General features: G+C 44.5%; 1 protein-coding gene and 1 long non-coding RNA gene across 7 annotated transcripts in view; one reads left to right on the top strand and one right to left on the bottom strand.

The window, feature by feature from the left end:
* The first annotated feature begins 4,154 nt into the window (after positions 1–4,154).
* The window catches only part of LOC111263601 (uncharacterized), a 14,335-nt gene continuing 2,670 nt past the window's right edge, over positions 4,155–15,819 (top strand). For all 3 annotated transcript variants that reach the window (XR_015312362.1, XR_015312361.1, XR_002682316.2), the window contains exons 1-2: positions 4,155–4,655; positions 4,783–4,844. This is a non-coding gene — a long non-coding RNA (uncharacterized LOC111263601). The remainder of the gene's footprint in view (positions 4,656–4,782; positions 4,845–15,819) is intronic.
* The window catches only part of LOC111263600 (uncharacterized), an 18,172-nt gene continuing 8,176 nt past the window's right edge, over positions 5,824–15,819 (bottom strand). Inside the window, exons 12-22 of one of the 4 annotated variants that reach the window (XR_015312358.1) lie at positions 14,917–15,106; positions 14,293–14,622; positions 13,268–14,065; positions 12,720–13,041; positions 12,040–12,579; positions 11,512–11,898; positions 10,714–10,910; positions 10,440–10,532; positions 8,296–8,405; positions 6,980–8,010; positions 5,824–6,761 (exon numbers count right to left, since the gene is read on the bottom strand). Coding sequence is in view for 1 of the 4 variants with exons in the window: in XM_022838822.2 (XP_022694557.2) it covers positions 11,263–11,270; positions 11,512–11,898; positions 12,040–12,579; positions 12,720–13,041; positions 13,268–14,065; positions 14,293–14,622; positions 14,917–15,106 (2,575 nt within the window). In the remaining 3 variants the exon portion in view is untranslated. Of the gene's footprint in view, positions 6,762–6,979; positions 8,011–8,295; positions 8,406–10,439; positions 10,533–10,713; positions 11,271–11,511; positions 11,899–12,039; positions 12,580–12,719; positions 13,042–13,267; positions 14,066–14,292; positions 14,623–14,916; positions 15,107–15,819 lie in introns of those variants that run through there. The other 3 variants (XR_015312360.1, XR_015312359.1, XM_022838822.2) reach the window with 3 other exon arrangements.

Here is a 15,819-nt window from a genome sequence, read left to right as displayed (position 1 = left end):
GGAATGAACATCAGCAAAGCCGCGTCCAGACCAGAGAACCCGATCTGTGGCCATTACCGCGGCAGTTTCCGGTCGAATGGTCCTTTTTTGTCGCTTTTCTTGCATCTCATCTTTTCTACTGCTGCGTCTCGTTCGGTTCCTTTTTTTTTTTTTTTTTTTTTTTTTTTATCTCTGTTCTGATAAATAGTGCCGTCAGTAATTCGTCGCTCGGCGCGTTCCGTCTAATAAGAGCAAGAGGTGATACTGCTCGGGCATACCCAGAAGAAAATCCTGCCAACTGTTTTTTGTTGTTTTCGAAAGGGCCAATATACATATGAATTCTTTACGCTATATATAATAGGTATATAACGCAAACATACATGTTTGCGTTATGCGTTTGTGTAGTGGAAAGCTATTTGTTATTAGTCCATATGGTGGTCGGTGGTTGCTGTGTGGGTGTGTTTGTCTGCGTGCTTGCTTTCTTGTAAATTGTTTACGGTTCATTGTGATTGTGATGGCAAATGCAGCTAAGCCGGCCCCTGGCTGGCACGTTTAAGGGGCTTGCGTTGACTCAGAATTGAACAGCAGCGGCAACAGTATAAAGCAAAGTTTCATCTGACGCTGGCCTTAAGGTCTAGCAGCTCCCGAGATGTGCCGTTGCTGAGACGGTCGATATACCCGGTTTCAATGGTCTATCTGATTGTCAGTCAATAACACAAGGGGTAATGTATCACACTCGTTTCAACGTTCGGTTCGATGCCAAGGTTGCACCTTCTCATACGCATGAATTATCGGCTGCCAATATTGAGTATCAACACATGCACAGGCAGAGACTGTGCGCGTACCTGTATTTACGTGCGTGCGCGCGCGCGCGCGCGCGCGCGTGCGTGCGTGCGTGCGTTTGGGTGTACGCGTGTGTATGTTTATATAGAGTATATGTTTTTCCACAAAAATGTACTGCTAGTTGTTGAATTAAGCCAGAGTTAGCACTGCTTTCTACTTTGTCTATATTCAAACATTAGTACTAAACACGTCTATGACGCAACGAGATGTTTGATCCGTTAACGGGCCACCGATGAAGTCTTAGTAGCAGCAGTTGTCCTAGAAACCATCGTCTGCACCTAAGCGTCTAACCCGCTCAAGCCCGACGAAAGTCGATTATATTAAATAGCAGCCTTCTTGAGCAGGGCTTACATTCATTACTCAAAACAAAAAGGAACTTCGCCTTTCTCTGTAGCGAATGTCCTTATTGCAACTGATCGCGCTGGTAGGACATCACAGAGTATTTGCAGTGAAGTGCTTTATATTTTCGTGCCTCATCAATACGAACTCGAACGATGCTGCTATTTTTGCAGCCGGTCTAGGCACGCGTACGTCTCTACGTATCGGAAAGCCGCGACGAATACGTAGTTGTTTCACCCCATATTGTCACTCCGTCAATGAAATTATACAATCAATCTTTAGCTTGCAGTCGGCTATGTGGACAAAACGTCAAACCATGGAAAAACGAGTCGCCGTCTCGAACTGTATAGTGCAGGACTAACGACCTGGGTCATGCCCGTTCGTGTTTTGCTTTTTTCTTTACTTAATAATATTAACCCTTTCCTATCAATTTGATAAACACTCATTATTGATTTGTACCTAAATTCCAAAGGAATTGTGTGTTTGACGATAATATGCTACCCTTATGAAGCATGGCGATTGATTTTAGCAGTGTTTACAGCCCAAACCAAATCAGAGAGGTATTTGCACATAAACGATTTACCGCGCCGGTTGGCACAAGGTAACGTCGTTTAATGGAAACGCCTCGAACACAAACTTTGACCGTTCAAATTAAGCCAGCCTTTCGCGAGTTGTCTGAATATTATCTTCTCGTTCATAGGGGTTACGGAATCGTAAAGGCCAGCCGCTGTCGGCGTGGCCTGTTTTGAATCGTTAGAGGGAACACATTAGTTACACATCGATAAAGCATGTCAACTTCTGGCAGGCGTCCTAAGACTGGACCTATTTCAGTTATCATTCTGCTTGCTATTTTTTTTTTTTTAGTTCTGTAATGTTATAACTACACTCTACTATTGCTTTCGTGGCTTAAAGTTGTGTGCTGTAAAGCTATTGTCAAAATTTGCTCATTGGCTGATGTCTTCGAAACTAGGTCCAGCTTTATCATCGTCGAGTCTACACGAAGACACGATTTTAACCGCTATCGTGAAAACTGGTTACATCATCATCAGTTTTCGTATGTTCGAGTCTCGTCGTTTAAAATCATCAAAAACGATGTGTGTTACACGTTAGGCTAGACGGTGACCGCTTGCGCGATTTAGGATTGAATTCGGGAACAAATACATAGATACTTGCCTTCGCGCTAGGAGCTGGGGTGGTAAACATTCAGCCTCAACTAGGTATTGCTTAGTTTCAACTAGAAACTGTGTATCATATCCACTTTGTTGCTTTTGAAAGGGCAGTTCTCAAACGAAGATGAATTCCGTAATGCGTATCTGAACTTCATAGAAAAACATCGTTGCCTACTCGAATTTGGGCACCTTATGAAAACATCTAGCTGAGGCAACCCCCTAAGCCTTGGATTGGTCGAGTTTATTCGATATCAAATCTACACTGTGACATAGTCGCCCCGTCCTACTTAGTTTGAAGCATTATACAATCTGCGCCGAGCGCAGCTCGTCGCCCTCCCGGTCTCCTTACTGCGTTCCCCCTTCGAGATGAGGCTTCTATCAGGAAAGGCATGATGTATCGTAATATTTTCTACTAAGCAAAACATTTCAGCTTCAAAACACGATCCGCAAAAACTGCCTTATGCACACAAAACTGTATCTGTGTACATACATAAATACGCTACCCCTCTCTTTGAGCGGCGGCAATAAGTGCACGGCCCAGTTCTGTTCTCCTCAGATTACTCAATCAAAATCTCTGTCTTTGTCATCGGCGGCTTTTCTTTCCTCTGTCTTCTTTTGTGTACGTCTCCATTTCTTTCCTGTCATTTCCTTCATGAAACGATTTTCACTTTTTTCTTCTAGTTAAGTATCACATCTTGTCTCTACAATGAGAAGGGTCACCTTTTATATCAGTTTTCTTCCGATAACGCCTTCCCTGGGCGTTCGATCATCATTATCACCGGCGGCGGCAGCAGGAGCACTGCAGTCGTTGTCGTCGTTATGAACGTTGTTACTGTTGTTGTGATTGTTGCCGCTGGTAGTTTTGTTATTTCACGCTGTCGCCAGTGGCCGTCGTGGTAGTAGCTATTACTGCTGTTGTTGCCGCTAGCGGCTGCTGTCGCTCCCGCTCGTCTACCGTGTGCCCTCCGTCGTCGCAACGTGCTCTATGACGCCGACACGATGTTGAATCTATTTATTTTTTGTTTCGCCAATGTTGTTTGTTGGCCGTATGTGTGTATGCGTGTTGTTTCTCTAACGCCGTTGCTATTCCCTTGCAGATCGTCCGCCTCCGCTGCCTGTTCCTGTCGATTGTTTGTTTGTGAGTGCTATCGCTGCTGTGGCTGTGCCCGCTGCTGCCTTTTCGCTCTGACGCTTCGCGTTTCGAGCCAACCGACCGCTATCTATGAGCAAGCACGACAGCGGACCGACAGAGAGGGGTCATTTGGCCCTCTGCTCTGAGTTAGGACGAATGATGCCTTATGTATTCTACCATTTGCTCACTGCGTCTCTATGGCTCTCTGGCTTGTTTGTGGGCGAGTATTTGTTGGCGTTGTGTGTGTGTATTGAGAGACGTGTGTATGCCCGGCTCGCGTTAGTCGTACCGTTAAAATAACATGCTACTGCTGTCGCCTCGTTGCCGCTGCTGTCCTTACTCCTATAACCTTGTAGTGAGTGTATAGCTCTGTCTGCCTGATTCTTCGTCTGCCTGCGTGTTTATATGTGCATGCGTGTGTGCCTGTCTACAAGCTGTATAGTTGTTCGCTCGTTCATTCGTTGACGAAGCGAGAAAAGGTCGGTCGGCTTTCGGCATAGATCGCGACGGTAGCCACGGCGGCAATACAAACTCAAACAACGGCCTGGCTGTTCTTTCTGTTCTGTCCCCCCCGCCCGCCCGCTTTTCCAGCCTCTTATCCATCCATCCATCCATCCATCCATAGTAGAGCCCTCAATCAAGATACGCGAATCGTTCTGCTTTACCAATACAAATGCTCACCGCGCAGAACGGACGACTAAAGAAAAACAGCAACACCAATGTTATTCGAATTTCTGATGTTCTCATACAAACATTCAAGGGTAATGCACATAAATATGCACGCACGCACGGACGGACGGACGGACAGACGCAAACACACAACCATAATCGCACAACGCGTACATATATATATATCTAGGTGCATTGCTAGCGTCAACGACTGACTCGTTCGCGCACAGAACAGCTTCACTCTTCCCTCCGTCTTATCGTGTGAATAACTAACAAAATAAACAGTCGCCATCGCTGAGATGCGGCAGTCCATTGTTGCTTTCTCTCGCGCCCGTTCGCGATGTCGACCGACGGACCACTGCCACTTGTCATAGCCTCTTTTTGTCCTGTTTTGTGCCTGCCACTACGTGCTCTCTTCGTGTTGACCTCCTTGCTGTCATACTTCTATCTTTCGAAGTCCTGCTCAAACGACCCCGTTGTTAGTCAGGATTCAAAAAAATGTTTTTCATTATGAGGACCACAGGGTAATTATTTATGTTTTATATTAAATCTATATGAAATTTATTAAAAATGTGGTATGTCAAACTATCGCATGCTTTGGGATCCTCTCAATATCGAAATCAAAACCTGTGTTTTTTTTTTTTTTGTTAGAGGGAAAGAAGCAGATCAATGTGTGCTAGGAAGGGTTGGGTGGAGGGCCTGCCAATTACAAGGTATTTACATGCATGTAGATATACACGATGATTAATAGATAGTATTATTCTAGAACTACGGGCTTGCGCAACAATTAGGACCAGCGATATAAATGCAGTAGTGAGATCCAAGTAATATACCAGCCCTGCCTGAACAGTATCTAGCACGAAATAAACCTCTGTTCCAACATTCTGGTCGAACATATTTCTACATCAATAACAAGTAACAAATTTGTGTTGAATGGCCGTCCGTTTGCGGTCTCCTACGCGGTAGGTTCGTTCGTTGTGGATCGTTATGAAGCTATTAGATTGGTTCCAATTAAACAAATAAAAATCCCAATTAAATCAGCCAATGTGTTTACATATATGGTCGGCTGCCTTCTCGGTTACGATCATCGACTGATCTCTTCCTGTCTAATGTAGAAAATCGGCGAAAAGGTGATGTTCAAGTAAGGTAGGGGACGCGGTAGATGTAGTAAGGTAGGTAGTAGATTTTACCAAACCTTCTTCAAGGGTTTATATACCTAATCGTAACATAAATAACGTTTAACAAAACATCATATTTGAAGACGTTGTTAATTTTGCCACTGTGAGATATCGGTGTACAATATTACTTTGTATTACAGTATTACTGTGTGTCGCCTTTGTTATTATTCCCCCTGTCTTACCAAATGACAACGCAAATACATCATCGAACATTTTCCGCCGTATTATATAACTATATATTTATTTTTATAATTTATTGTATTGTACTATATTCAAGAACTGCAGGTTAACAAGGGATGATTGAGCTCAGTACACAACGCATCCTCTAGGCGATGAGTATTCAACTAAGGCTTTTTATTGCAGACCGTACTACATTAAGCTCAGGTGAAGATTATTAAATGGTTGGAAATAATCTTCTGACACACACACACACACACACACACGTAGCAGTGCGCTAAAAGATACAATACAAAAGAATGCCCAGAAGAGCTTCGACAAGTAAATGGTCTCTTAGTTCCAATGTTCTGTATCAAAGCATTTTACCTTTATTATGTTATATCAACAGTACAAACGATGATAAGAGTAATATCATACTGATAATATTAACAGTAATACCGTATTGCAAGCTATCGTACAAATAATGAAATTGTCTATTAATTTCCATGTTCTAGCCAAAAAATGTACATAAACTTATATATATATATATAACACTTACATGACATGAAGTCGTCCGCATCTCTCAAGTTCAACACACTGTGATAAATGATTAATAGTTTCTAAATAAAACGCATTTTGAGTCGAGATGCGACTTTCTTCGCAAAATTACAGGTAAAGATGAGATGTTATTTTTTAATAAGTGTTTGTCAGTTTGAACTTAAGGAAGGAAGAGTCGCCAGACACTTACGAGCCTTAAGCTGTTTTTTTCTAGTAAAAAAAAATTACCATCGCGCACAATCTCACTGACGGCAATCCTTAAAACTCGTTTACTTTCCTTCCTCTCTCCCTTCCCTCCTTTAGCGCTACTCGACTGTGGCTTTTTACCTTTTGAAGCAAGAGGTAAAAAGCCACAATCGAGTAAAGGAAGCTTTTGACTTTTTTTACAGCTTCTTACAGTTTCTTATAGCTTAGCCGGTATCCATGCGTCGTGGGGTTTTCTAAGAGTTGCCTCCACCATGGGACTCGTGCCACTGGTCCACTCTCTCTGCCTACATGTCACGAGCCGCTTGTCCGTACAAGTAATCGAGCACAGAGTTAGTGCTAAATCGGGCAGAATCCCCACGGCCTCATCTTTCAGAATCGCACAAAGACCGAATCTGGTTATGAATCCGCCCGCATAAAGGTCGGATGATAACCTTTTTTCCAGGCTCCAGAGACCAAAGAAAGACCTGCTTTGTGCAACACGAACCAGCGAAGACTCAACGGTTACGATAAGGTGGTTGAACTTGCTTCCTCCTCAAGCCAAAAACAAAAGTAACAATAGTTAGTTAGAATAGTTATATCCACAAACCTGTTCTGTTGTACCCGATGTGTTGTCAATAACCATTAAAAGTGAGTTGTCTGCTGCTCTAGGTACACAACGGAAGGGGCACCGTTAGCGTAAATTTTCAATATAAATTTAGCTAGTAACTGAATATGAATAATGGGTAGCTTCTGTGTCAAATAATGCCTACCTCAATGCAGGCCTAGGCAAGTGCGAGAAAAACTTGGTGGCTCGTTTCTATCGCGGAAAGGATCACCGGTAGAAGTTGCCTAGACCTTTAGGGCACGCCATACGAGCCACTCGTAGATGCCAATGGTGGACCTAATAGTGAGGTTAGCGTTGTCCGTGTACCGTTCGTTCGGCGCAGCGGAAACAAAGTGTAGCTACATCGAGAAGCGAACTTCTCGAAGCGAACTTTTCGATAGTTGCAGTCCTGCAGCTGCTAGCAGTACATTGCTAGTTTGCTGAGGAAGGCATTATGTCCCTCGTAGGTGCATTTTCTGTCATGATCTTTAATGGCTCCAAAACCTGACGCTCGCAAGAACGTACGGCCACCACATGCCTCTCGAGCCTCCTGAATCGCATCCCGTACCAATAGAGACGCCCTCGCAGCGCATGTAGTAATATGCAGTTCTACGCCCTGATCGGCCAACGCTGGTGATTTATCCCCGATCATCGAACTGATCGAGAACGAGATGAACTCTTTAACCAACGACCCTAAGTAGTAATTCATAACAATGGCCGCACAGCGGTAAGGGACGACGCGCCATTGCTGTATCTGATACCCAAGAATTGGCATTTCCTCGATCGACGTACAGCCGACTAACGAGTTGCAACACACCAACTATAGCAACGCGGTCCAATGAGACCACGCCTAAGGGTCGGTCCGAGACGCTTTGACGGATCTCTGCAACAAATTCTCGCGAGGGACATTATGGCGACCAAGCAACGCGAAACCGTTGTAGACTCAGTTAGTCCAATCCTAGGACCCATATCAGCAGCCGTTAGTCCAGGGAGCGGAGTTACTGTACGGCGATCTCGAATGGGCACAGTGAAGCCGTATAGTCTATGACAGGCATCGTCGGGCGTCTACAGCTGAGCGAACACAACATCGTCCTTGGCTGTTTGGTCAAGATTACCTGACCAGCACTTAGCAGCTTCAACTCGTAGAGTATGCAATATGAAGTCCTGGATCTTATATCACGTGTATCAGTCCCGTGACTGGGAGGTTCGGAAAAACAAAATATTACCACAATCGTCGTATTTAAATTTTTTCGTTGGCACAGATGATACAATAATCAAGTGTTAGGGGTGGGGTTGACACAGGTGACAGATAATCAGACGATGGCTATTGATTACGATATGTACCGATGCTTTTTAACCCATGTCTTTATTGGCGTGATTTCACGTTTAGCAAAGTTGTTTACATGCAAAAGCGCGTCGAAAATGTTAATCGCCACATGTACGAGAGTACATAATTAGTCTACTGCTTTACATTATACGAACCTGACCTCTGTAAACGCAAACCACCCAATAGCTTGAAAAGATCTTCGATGAACTTCGCATCAAGGCCCCCAACTACACTGTGATGATGACGTCAATAGCGAGCATTTCACCTGAATATTAGTAAGAAACTCGTCAGAGCTAAACATCGGTATACTGAGTGTAATAGTTTAGTGAATCTGTAATAATAGGCTGACCTTTTTTTGGAGGTAAACGGGAAATGCATTACGCAGTCCAGACATCACTTATCACTTGAATTGTGCTTTGTCCGCTACTGTGGGATTGTCACCCACTAGACCCTGGGCCTCTTTATCAGCTTGGGTCGTGTTTGATATTACTTCGAAACCTGACTTCAACGCAGGCATTTCGTTCCCTTTGAACCGTTCCAGTCCATCCTCCATTCTGACTTTCCTCTTGACCAGGTACGCTGGGTCCCGAGGGGGACCGTACCCCATGTTAATACCAATTGTGGTGTCTCAGGCCCGTGATTGTTTCGGGCCTGTCCTACTATTCTCTTACGTGTGATCCTTTCAAGTTGGAATTTTTCATAATATCATCAAAGAAGGCCGTAACTTTAGCTCAGGTCATCCTGTCTTTTGTCATCATTTCCACCATTTCCTTAGCGCTGCCCTTTGCTGCGACTTATCTCTGACCACAGTGCCTGGCAGTGAAGAAGAGTGTCGTTCGTGCCCGACACCCGAGTACACAGATGTCCACTTGCGTCTTGCCGATCTTTGTCATATATGTCTGCAACTGTCCATGACCCGACAAGACTTGGCAGGAATGCTATATTAGCTCTCCGTGACTGCCGCGCATCCATTTCCTTACATCTGGTATTAGATGTCGAGTCCAACTGCCCGGAGATTCTCCTCGGCCGTTAGTGCGGAGACTTTCCCACTGCTGTTGGTATTTGTTCAACGTGGCCTCACGGGCCATTATGTTGTCGTCGTTCGGCTCCTATGGCAAGCAAATCCCATGGGACCATTTTGGCCAGTACTAGAAGTGCTTCGGTTGACACGGTTCTGTACGCTCTGGCCACACGTATTGGGACTATTCTTTGAGCAGCCAGCAATATATCTCGTTTGTCATTTGGTCTTCAGCGCCATTTCTGCTCATACAGGGGCTGCCTATAGCGCTCTAGCCTCGGCTACTAATGCCAGTAATCTTCGGCTAGCCAGTAATCTTCGGCTACCAGAGGCACCTCCTACTCTGGGCAGTATTCGCGACAAATTGACTTTCTGCCTTTGTAGCTGTATGTTTAATATGTCGCTCTTCTAGTCATTGCAGTGTCAATCATTACTCCCAAGGTATAACCCAAAAATCTGTGGTCTTCTTTTTTTCCAGTTAGGTATATTGCTTCTGGCTAGCCATAGATGTTCTTTCATCCATCGTTCTATGAGTTGGAGGGAGTCGTTAGCCTTGTTCTCTCTAATTCCACCTCTGTCCGGGTTCTGATTATCAGAGCCAGGTCATCTGCATATGCTATAGTCTCTACCCCCCTCCGGTAGACCCGTTATTTACAGAACGCCGTCGTAGCTTAAATTCCATAGTGTTGGACCGAGGACAGACCTCTGCGGGACTCCTGCAGTGTCCCATCCGCTATGTATGAATTGATGATCCTGCGCAAACATAAGAGATGCTCTTTCCTTCCAGTGCTTCCTGCGCAAACATAAGAGATGCTCTTTCCTTCCAGTGCTTCCATCAATTTTCCCCAGTTCATGCTATTAAAAGCATTTGTAATATATCTAGTTAAAAGCATTTCTAATATCTAGTAGGATTAGCAACACGAAGTTCCGGGTCTCCAGTGTGCTGCTCGTCTCCTCCCTCGCTATCCCGAGGACCCTGTCCACAGCTGTTAGTATCGAACATGTTTCCTAAATCTATATTGCGTCTCCGATAGTGCCCCATTTTCAATCTCCTTGATCAGTCTGTTTACTGTTATGCTTTGAATAGCTTTTGCTAATAATGATACAATAATCTGACCTGCAATAACTATGTAATGCACGACTTGGTAGGTTGGCACCATCTTAAACTAAACCCTACTAACACTGTGTTCTATTAAATATTTGGGAATATGATGTTTTTGATAGTTTATGGATAGGAAGCCAGTTACCCTATACCACGATTGATCGGTCGAACTTCGTTACCTTCGATTTGCAGTTTAAGCTTCCTCCATCTAAACGAAGCCCGCCTTCTAATGGGCCTGATAGGAAATCTTCCAAATTCTCCACGGCAGTTACCTATAAAAAAAAACTTGTCATCCATTTTTTACTTTGATCCAGTTTTTTTACTTTAATTGGAGCCGCCTCAACAATTGCATCGCCTGCACAAAATAAGGCACTTTGTAACGAACGGTAACTAGTTCGTCGGTTTGGTCTTTGACAAACTATACCAAAATACCGAAGAGCAGACTTCACTCACCAGGTCAGATTCAGCCATCCTTAGCAGTCACTGTCACTTGAAACACAGCAGGTGTTACTGTTTACGCGCCATTTGTCTCGAGCTCGAACGTCTTCTCTCTGATGTGTCTATGAGGATGCATGGTAGCGCTGCGGCCGAAGAGTGCGGATCCGCCAAACAGTTTCGCGTAGCGCAATGGGTGGCCAACACGGGGCGACCTTTTACCCAAACAAGCAACAGTTCACAAAGAGGGAAAGCCGACCCTAAATGGAAAGATCCGCATTGAAATGTCCAAAGACCAGTGCATTTTTCGACATTGTCTACCAGATAAAAGCGGTTCCGTGACATAACGACCTTTAATGTAATTGAATTCATGGTCAGATGCAGACGCTGTGCAGCGTTGACAGCAAAGCCTAGGAACGGTGCGGGATATGGGTGAGCGAAAAAAAAAAAGATTTATCCATAGAAAAACATAGGAACATCCCGATTTGCGCGTTGTATAAGAGGGTACCGTGGTCACAAAACAGGTCACTTGGATGCTTCCGATTATTGCTGGAAGCATTTAAGCTATCAATTACCTGGAAGAAAGTAAAAGGAGTTTGCTACAGTGAGCTTAATCAAAGATGCTTGCATAGAGGATAAAGGTAGTGCGTCCGGCACAGACTAGATTAGAGAAAATCATACGATTGCAACAAAAGACGTCTGGCTCTATGTATAGACTATGTATTACGTATACCTTATAGCCTCATACCATCGTATTGATATATATCAATTATTATTATATAAGCTAACTATGTCCAACCCTCCGGTAAAACTTACCTAAGCCAATAACTGCTAACTTGAGCTCCTCTTTGTTCAGTAGTTCGGGTTTTTTTTCGATGAGCGCTGTCTCGAGATTGTCACTACGCAACACCTGTTGCATAGCAAATATCTGCGCATCTGTCCCGCAATAATGAACCTTCATACTACAACATGCCCCGCCAAGCAGCGTATGGCCCCGACCATCTTCTTTGACGGAATTCCCTATTTGCTGTCCCTTAGCAGCTCGGCCTCGTGAATGCGTAGTGGGCTGGTGTCGATGATACATTCGAATGCTAATGTGTTGAACGCCCGTCCAGCAAGACAACAGCTTCGAGCATGCACGACCTCCGTCTTCGGCCAGAAATTGAAAGAACTTCTCCGAAATGTTTACTTTTTCGGCAGGCGCTTGAAGGATACAGTTGTAACAAATTTAAGACATATGGACATGAGCTACGGCAGCAACAAAGTCATACGAGCCATGCGATTTACGTGCAATGCGCGAAAGGTTTTCTTGCCCCAATTATTAATACATGTTCGAAGGCTTACCATCAACGATGACATTGTTGACTCGATGGACGCCCTGTACACATGGCAGGCCCAAGAAGCACGGATCCTTGTCTATTGCAAAACGGACATAGACCTTCGAAGCCTCAACAGTGAGCAGAGGACAATCGCTTGAAAAAAGTCGCGTGCACGACGAATTCGGACAAGATGTTGGATATTCACACCTTCCACATGCCACAAATTCAAGGAACGCTACCAGGTATTCACCAACGCTCATCAACTGCCTTGGCAGAGCCACAGTCTCAGCAAAACTATTGTAGATTTGGCCAAAGCAGTCGGCGCATACCGATTTGCCTGATGTCCCTCCAATGGAATCTACGACGCCATCGTTCCGAATCGACTCGATGGTGTTCTGCGCTAGTGGCTCTGATTGTCGTCGCCATAATTGAGACAGCCACTCGGTGAGATGTGCTCGGACCCGCTGGTGGGACGTCACGGCCGAAAGTAGACCTAATCGCTCATCAACAACTCGTACCAAAATGTTATCCCTGCTTTCGCTGAGTTCATGTACAGTCCGCATTGCTGTCGACCAGACAAGAAAGAGACGCTGACTGCCGAATCCACGCCCATGCTCTTATGTTAGATATAAAAAAAAAAAAATATACGTATAGAAATACTGACTCGAAAAAGGTACCGTGAATGTAAGAAAGCATATCACGCACAGGGAAATGTCTGCTGTAACCAACATTTCGCCTCAAGGATCACGTGCGCTATACACCATGGGAACGAGTAGAAGGATCTGGTACCCGGTGTCGCTTCGGGGCTTTGTTGTTGTTGTTGTTGTTGTTGCTGAAGTACGTAAGCGGCCATAAACCACGCCGACGCTTTCTGCAGCCGTAGCATTCGACGCTGCTCTGCTCCGCGCGCCTCCAGCAATGCCCAGTCCTCTTCGAGCTCGGCTGTGAACAACTCGCGAGTGTCTTCCATTAGAGATGCCTTTTGTCGTTCGACTAATTGTGCCACTGACGCCTTTTCTTGTCGAGACTAATTATTAAAATTAACAGCGTTCATTTTAAAGATACCAATCGTACCAAGATCGCAATAGTTTGGTTTCAACAACCCTTATCTTAAAGCCTGGCTTAGTTTCCTAACATTGTTTAGTTAAACATCTTACAAGCAAGATATCGAAGAGAACAAGGAAAAACAACTGATCCTCACGGATCAATAATACATTTTCTATACTATAACGATAAGATACCTAAAAACAGACCGTGTCAAAGGTGTTGAGTGTACCGATACGGCCGCTGAAAACCTCACCCTCGGACATAATACCATGCTGCTCCATAATGTCCGCCAATCTTTTATTATATCTTTGAACAGCTACAATTGCACTTTCTCGAAACATTTGCCAACCGGGAACCTCTAACGGCATAAAGCGCTGGCCTTGACTGAGTCGCGTATTGTTCACTGACATAATTTGTCGCACGGTTCGGTAGAGAATACCGAGCGCCTTGTTAGATTGGTACGAGTGTTTGTGGTCGCCTTTTTCCATAAAATCGGGGAACTTCCCTGGCTTCTCATTTGGGTGTAAATCGACCGACTGTCCAGTTTTGGCGAAATCCAATGCCTTCGACGCTTTGTCGACAAGAGCCAAACACATATCAGATAGAAGGCCGCTTTGATCTGCCCAGGCAAGATGGGCGTTAGATATGATCCCGATCATATCGTTAGCGATGTAGCTGCACAGAAAGCTGACTTCATGCACCGGCCGCTGGAACGCAGCACCGCCATGAGTCGACTTGTCTTCGTACAAGTGAGGTTCGACGTTATTCGTGAAGATAAGCTCAGGTTTCCAAATGCAAATGTACTCATCACCATCGAGATCTGAGCCTGACATCTCGAATGGATGCGGCGCCTTCCCGCGGGACGGAAACACGACACAGTCGCGTATATGGCGAAGCTCCGGCACGTCCACAGCAACTAGATGACGTACGTCGCCAGGATGTAGACAAGGACACTTCGTAATGACAACGTCTCCCTTTACAATGCACGAACGAGCTGCAGCGATCTAGGCAGCGAAAGTCATATGATGTTTAGCTAAAAGCTATTCTTGTCAAACGGAATTGTTAAAAGATTACTTCTCGCTAGGTTAATAGAGATAGTAGAAAGGTAGAGCAGGTTACGAAAGAACGAATATAGGGTATCTCTGTACACTGTAGGGACACCTGCTCATATTCGAATAGCAATGCCCTAGAGAATGCTTAGTTTTTAAGGCTTTTTTTTTGGAAAACTTACATCAATGTAGGGTATCTCAGTATACTGAATGAACACCTGCCCATATTCAAGTATGCCCGTTTCGTCTACAACACCAAGCATGTTTCGTCCTTCATTTGCTGGAATAGCAATATTAGCCTTGTCTTTGAGGCCTAACAGAGCTGTTTTGAGTAGGTCGAAAAGCATCGCTGTGAAAAATGGGTCGTGGACTAACTGCCAGCCCATTTCCGCGAGGCCGCCGAACGGAATAGGCGTCTTGACGAAGTTCGTAAGAACCCTTAAAGCGGACGCTTCGCACACTAAGGAGTCTGCCATTGCGATAATCATTTCCAGCTCTAATCGAACGAATACCTGAAAATGGAATGAGCATAACTGAGACTCCAGGATCTAATTTCGAGGATGCACAGAACCACTACCTATTACCATACACCACATCGCCGGTGACTGTTGACACTGAGCATTTTGCATAGTGTGCTGCATGTGAGTGTCAGGTACAGGAAATATGAGTTCTCTCAGCTAGATCAGGTATTGTTTTGTTACAATGATGCTAGTGCCCTTTGTAGCGGGAAACAGAATTAATATTAAAAATAAAATAAAATTTTGTATAGGCCAGCCTATTAATAGGTGATATCATCGTGAACTCACGTCAGCTTTAATGCCATGATGTTCAAGAATGGCAATTAAAGGTCTATTGAGGAACATATTCATCGGTGCCGACCATTTAATCACTTCAAGTTTTCTATTCGACAGACACTCGAACTTAACCATTGATCGACGCAGGACCAGCTGGCGTCCCTGTAGCCTTGGGTCAAGACACACCATCCCCTTACAGCCTCTGCAATAGATGAAAATAACTAACAGAACGTACAGGCCTTCTTGTTTTAGATATTATCTATTGATCGGACCTTTTCATCAACAATTCTGGTCGCTGCAGACTGTATTATTATTGTCAGTATTAGGCTGTTCAGTATGAAACGTGACATGTAAATACAAATCTCCTGCTATTTGGCTGGCTGCTGTAGCTGTAGAAACGTTATTATGGTGAATTTTTTTTCAGAAATTGGGGAATTATGATGGAGCCTTTTTACGTCCGTGACCCTTGCGGTGTGAAATCGAGCGTTCTCGTACAATAGAAGTAGTTTACCTCGGTTTACTAATTTTCGCTGTTTAATGCGCTGTTTTTTTCATCATCTTCGCCAATTGTTGATAGTACATTCAGCTGAAATCCAAATAGCAGGACCCGTGAAGCTGTAGCGGCGGATGCACCTGTGTTAAAATCATCAACACACGTTGCATTTGTTGCACGTCTGCTTCGGGATGATGTTCCGTCGGTTCTGTTGCCCATCCGCCCGCTGACGTGATCGTCTGCGACCATTGTAGAAGACCAATTTTTCATCACAAGTGGCAAGTTTGTGGATGGATTAATGGGTCACTGTTGTAACGTGAGAGCAAAAACAAACAACGGTCTCTATGTTTATGCTTTTGATCCTTGCTCAAATCGTGCGGCACCTATTTCTCCAATTGGTTTTTTTTTTTTTTTTTTTTTTT

Source organism: Varroa jacobsoni, unplaced genomic scaffold (genome assembly GCF_002532875.2).
Source record: "Varroa jacobsoni isolate VJ856 unplaced genomic scaffold, vjacob_1.0 scaffold_776, whole genome shotgun sequence".
In the NCBI taxonomy this organism is placed as follows: domain Eukaryota; kingdom Metazoa; phylum Arthropoda; class Arachnida; order Mesostigmata; family Varroidae; genus Varroa; species Varroa jacobsoni.
This window is presented reverse-complemented; position numbering and strand designations above follow the sequence as displayed.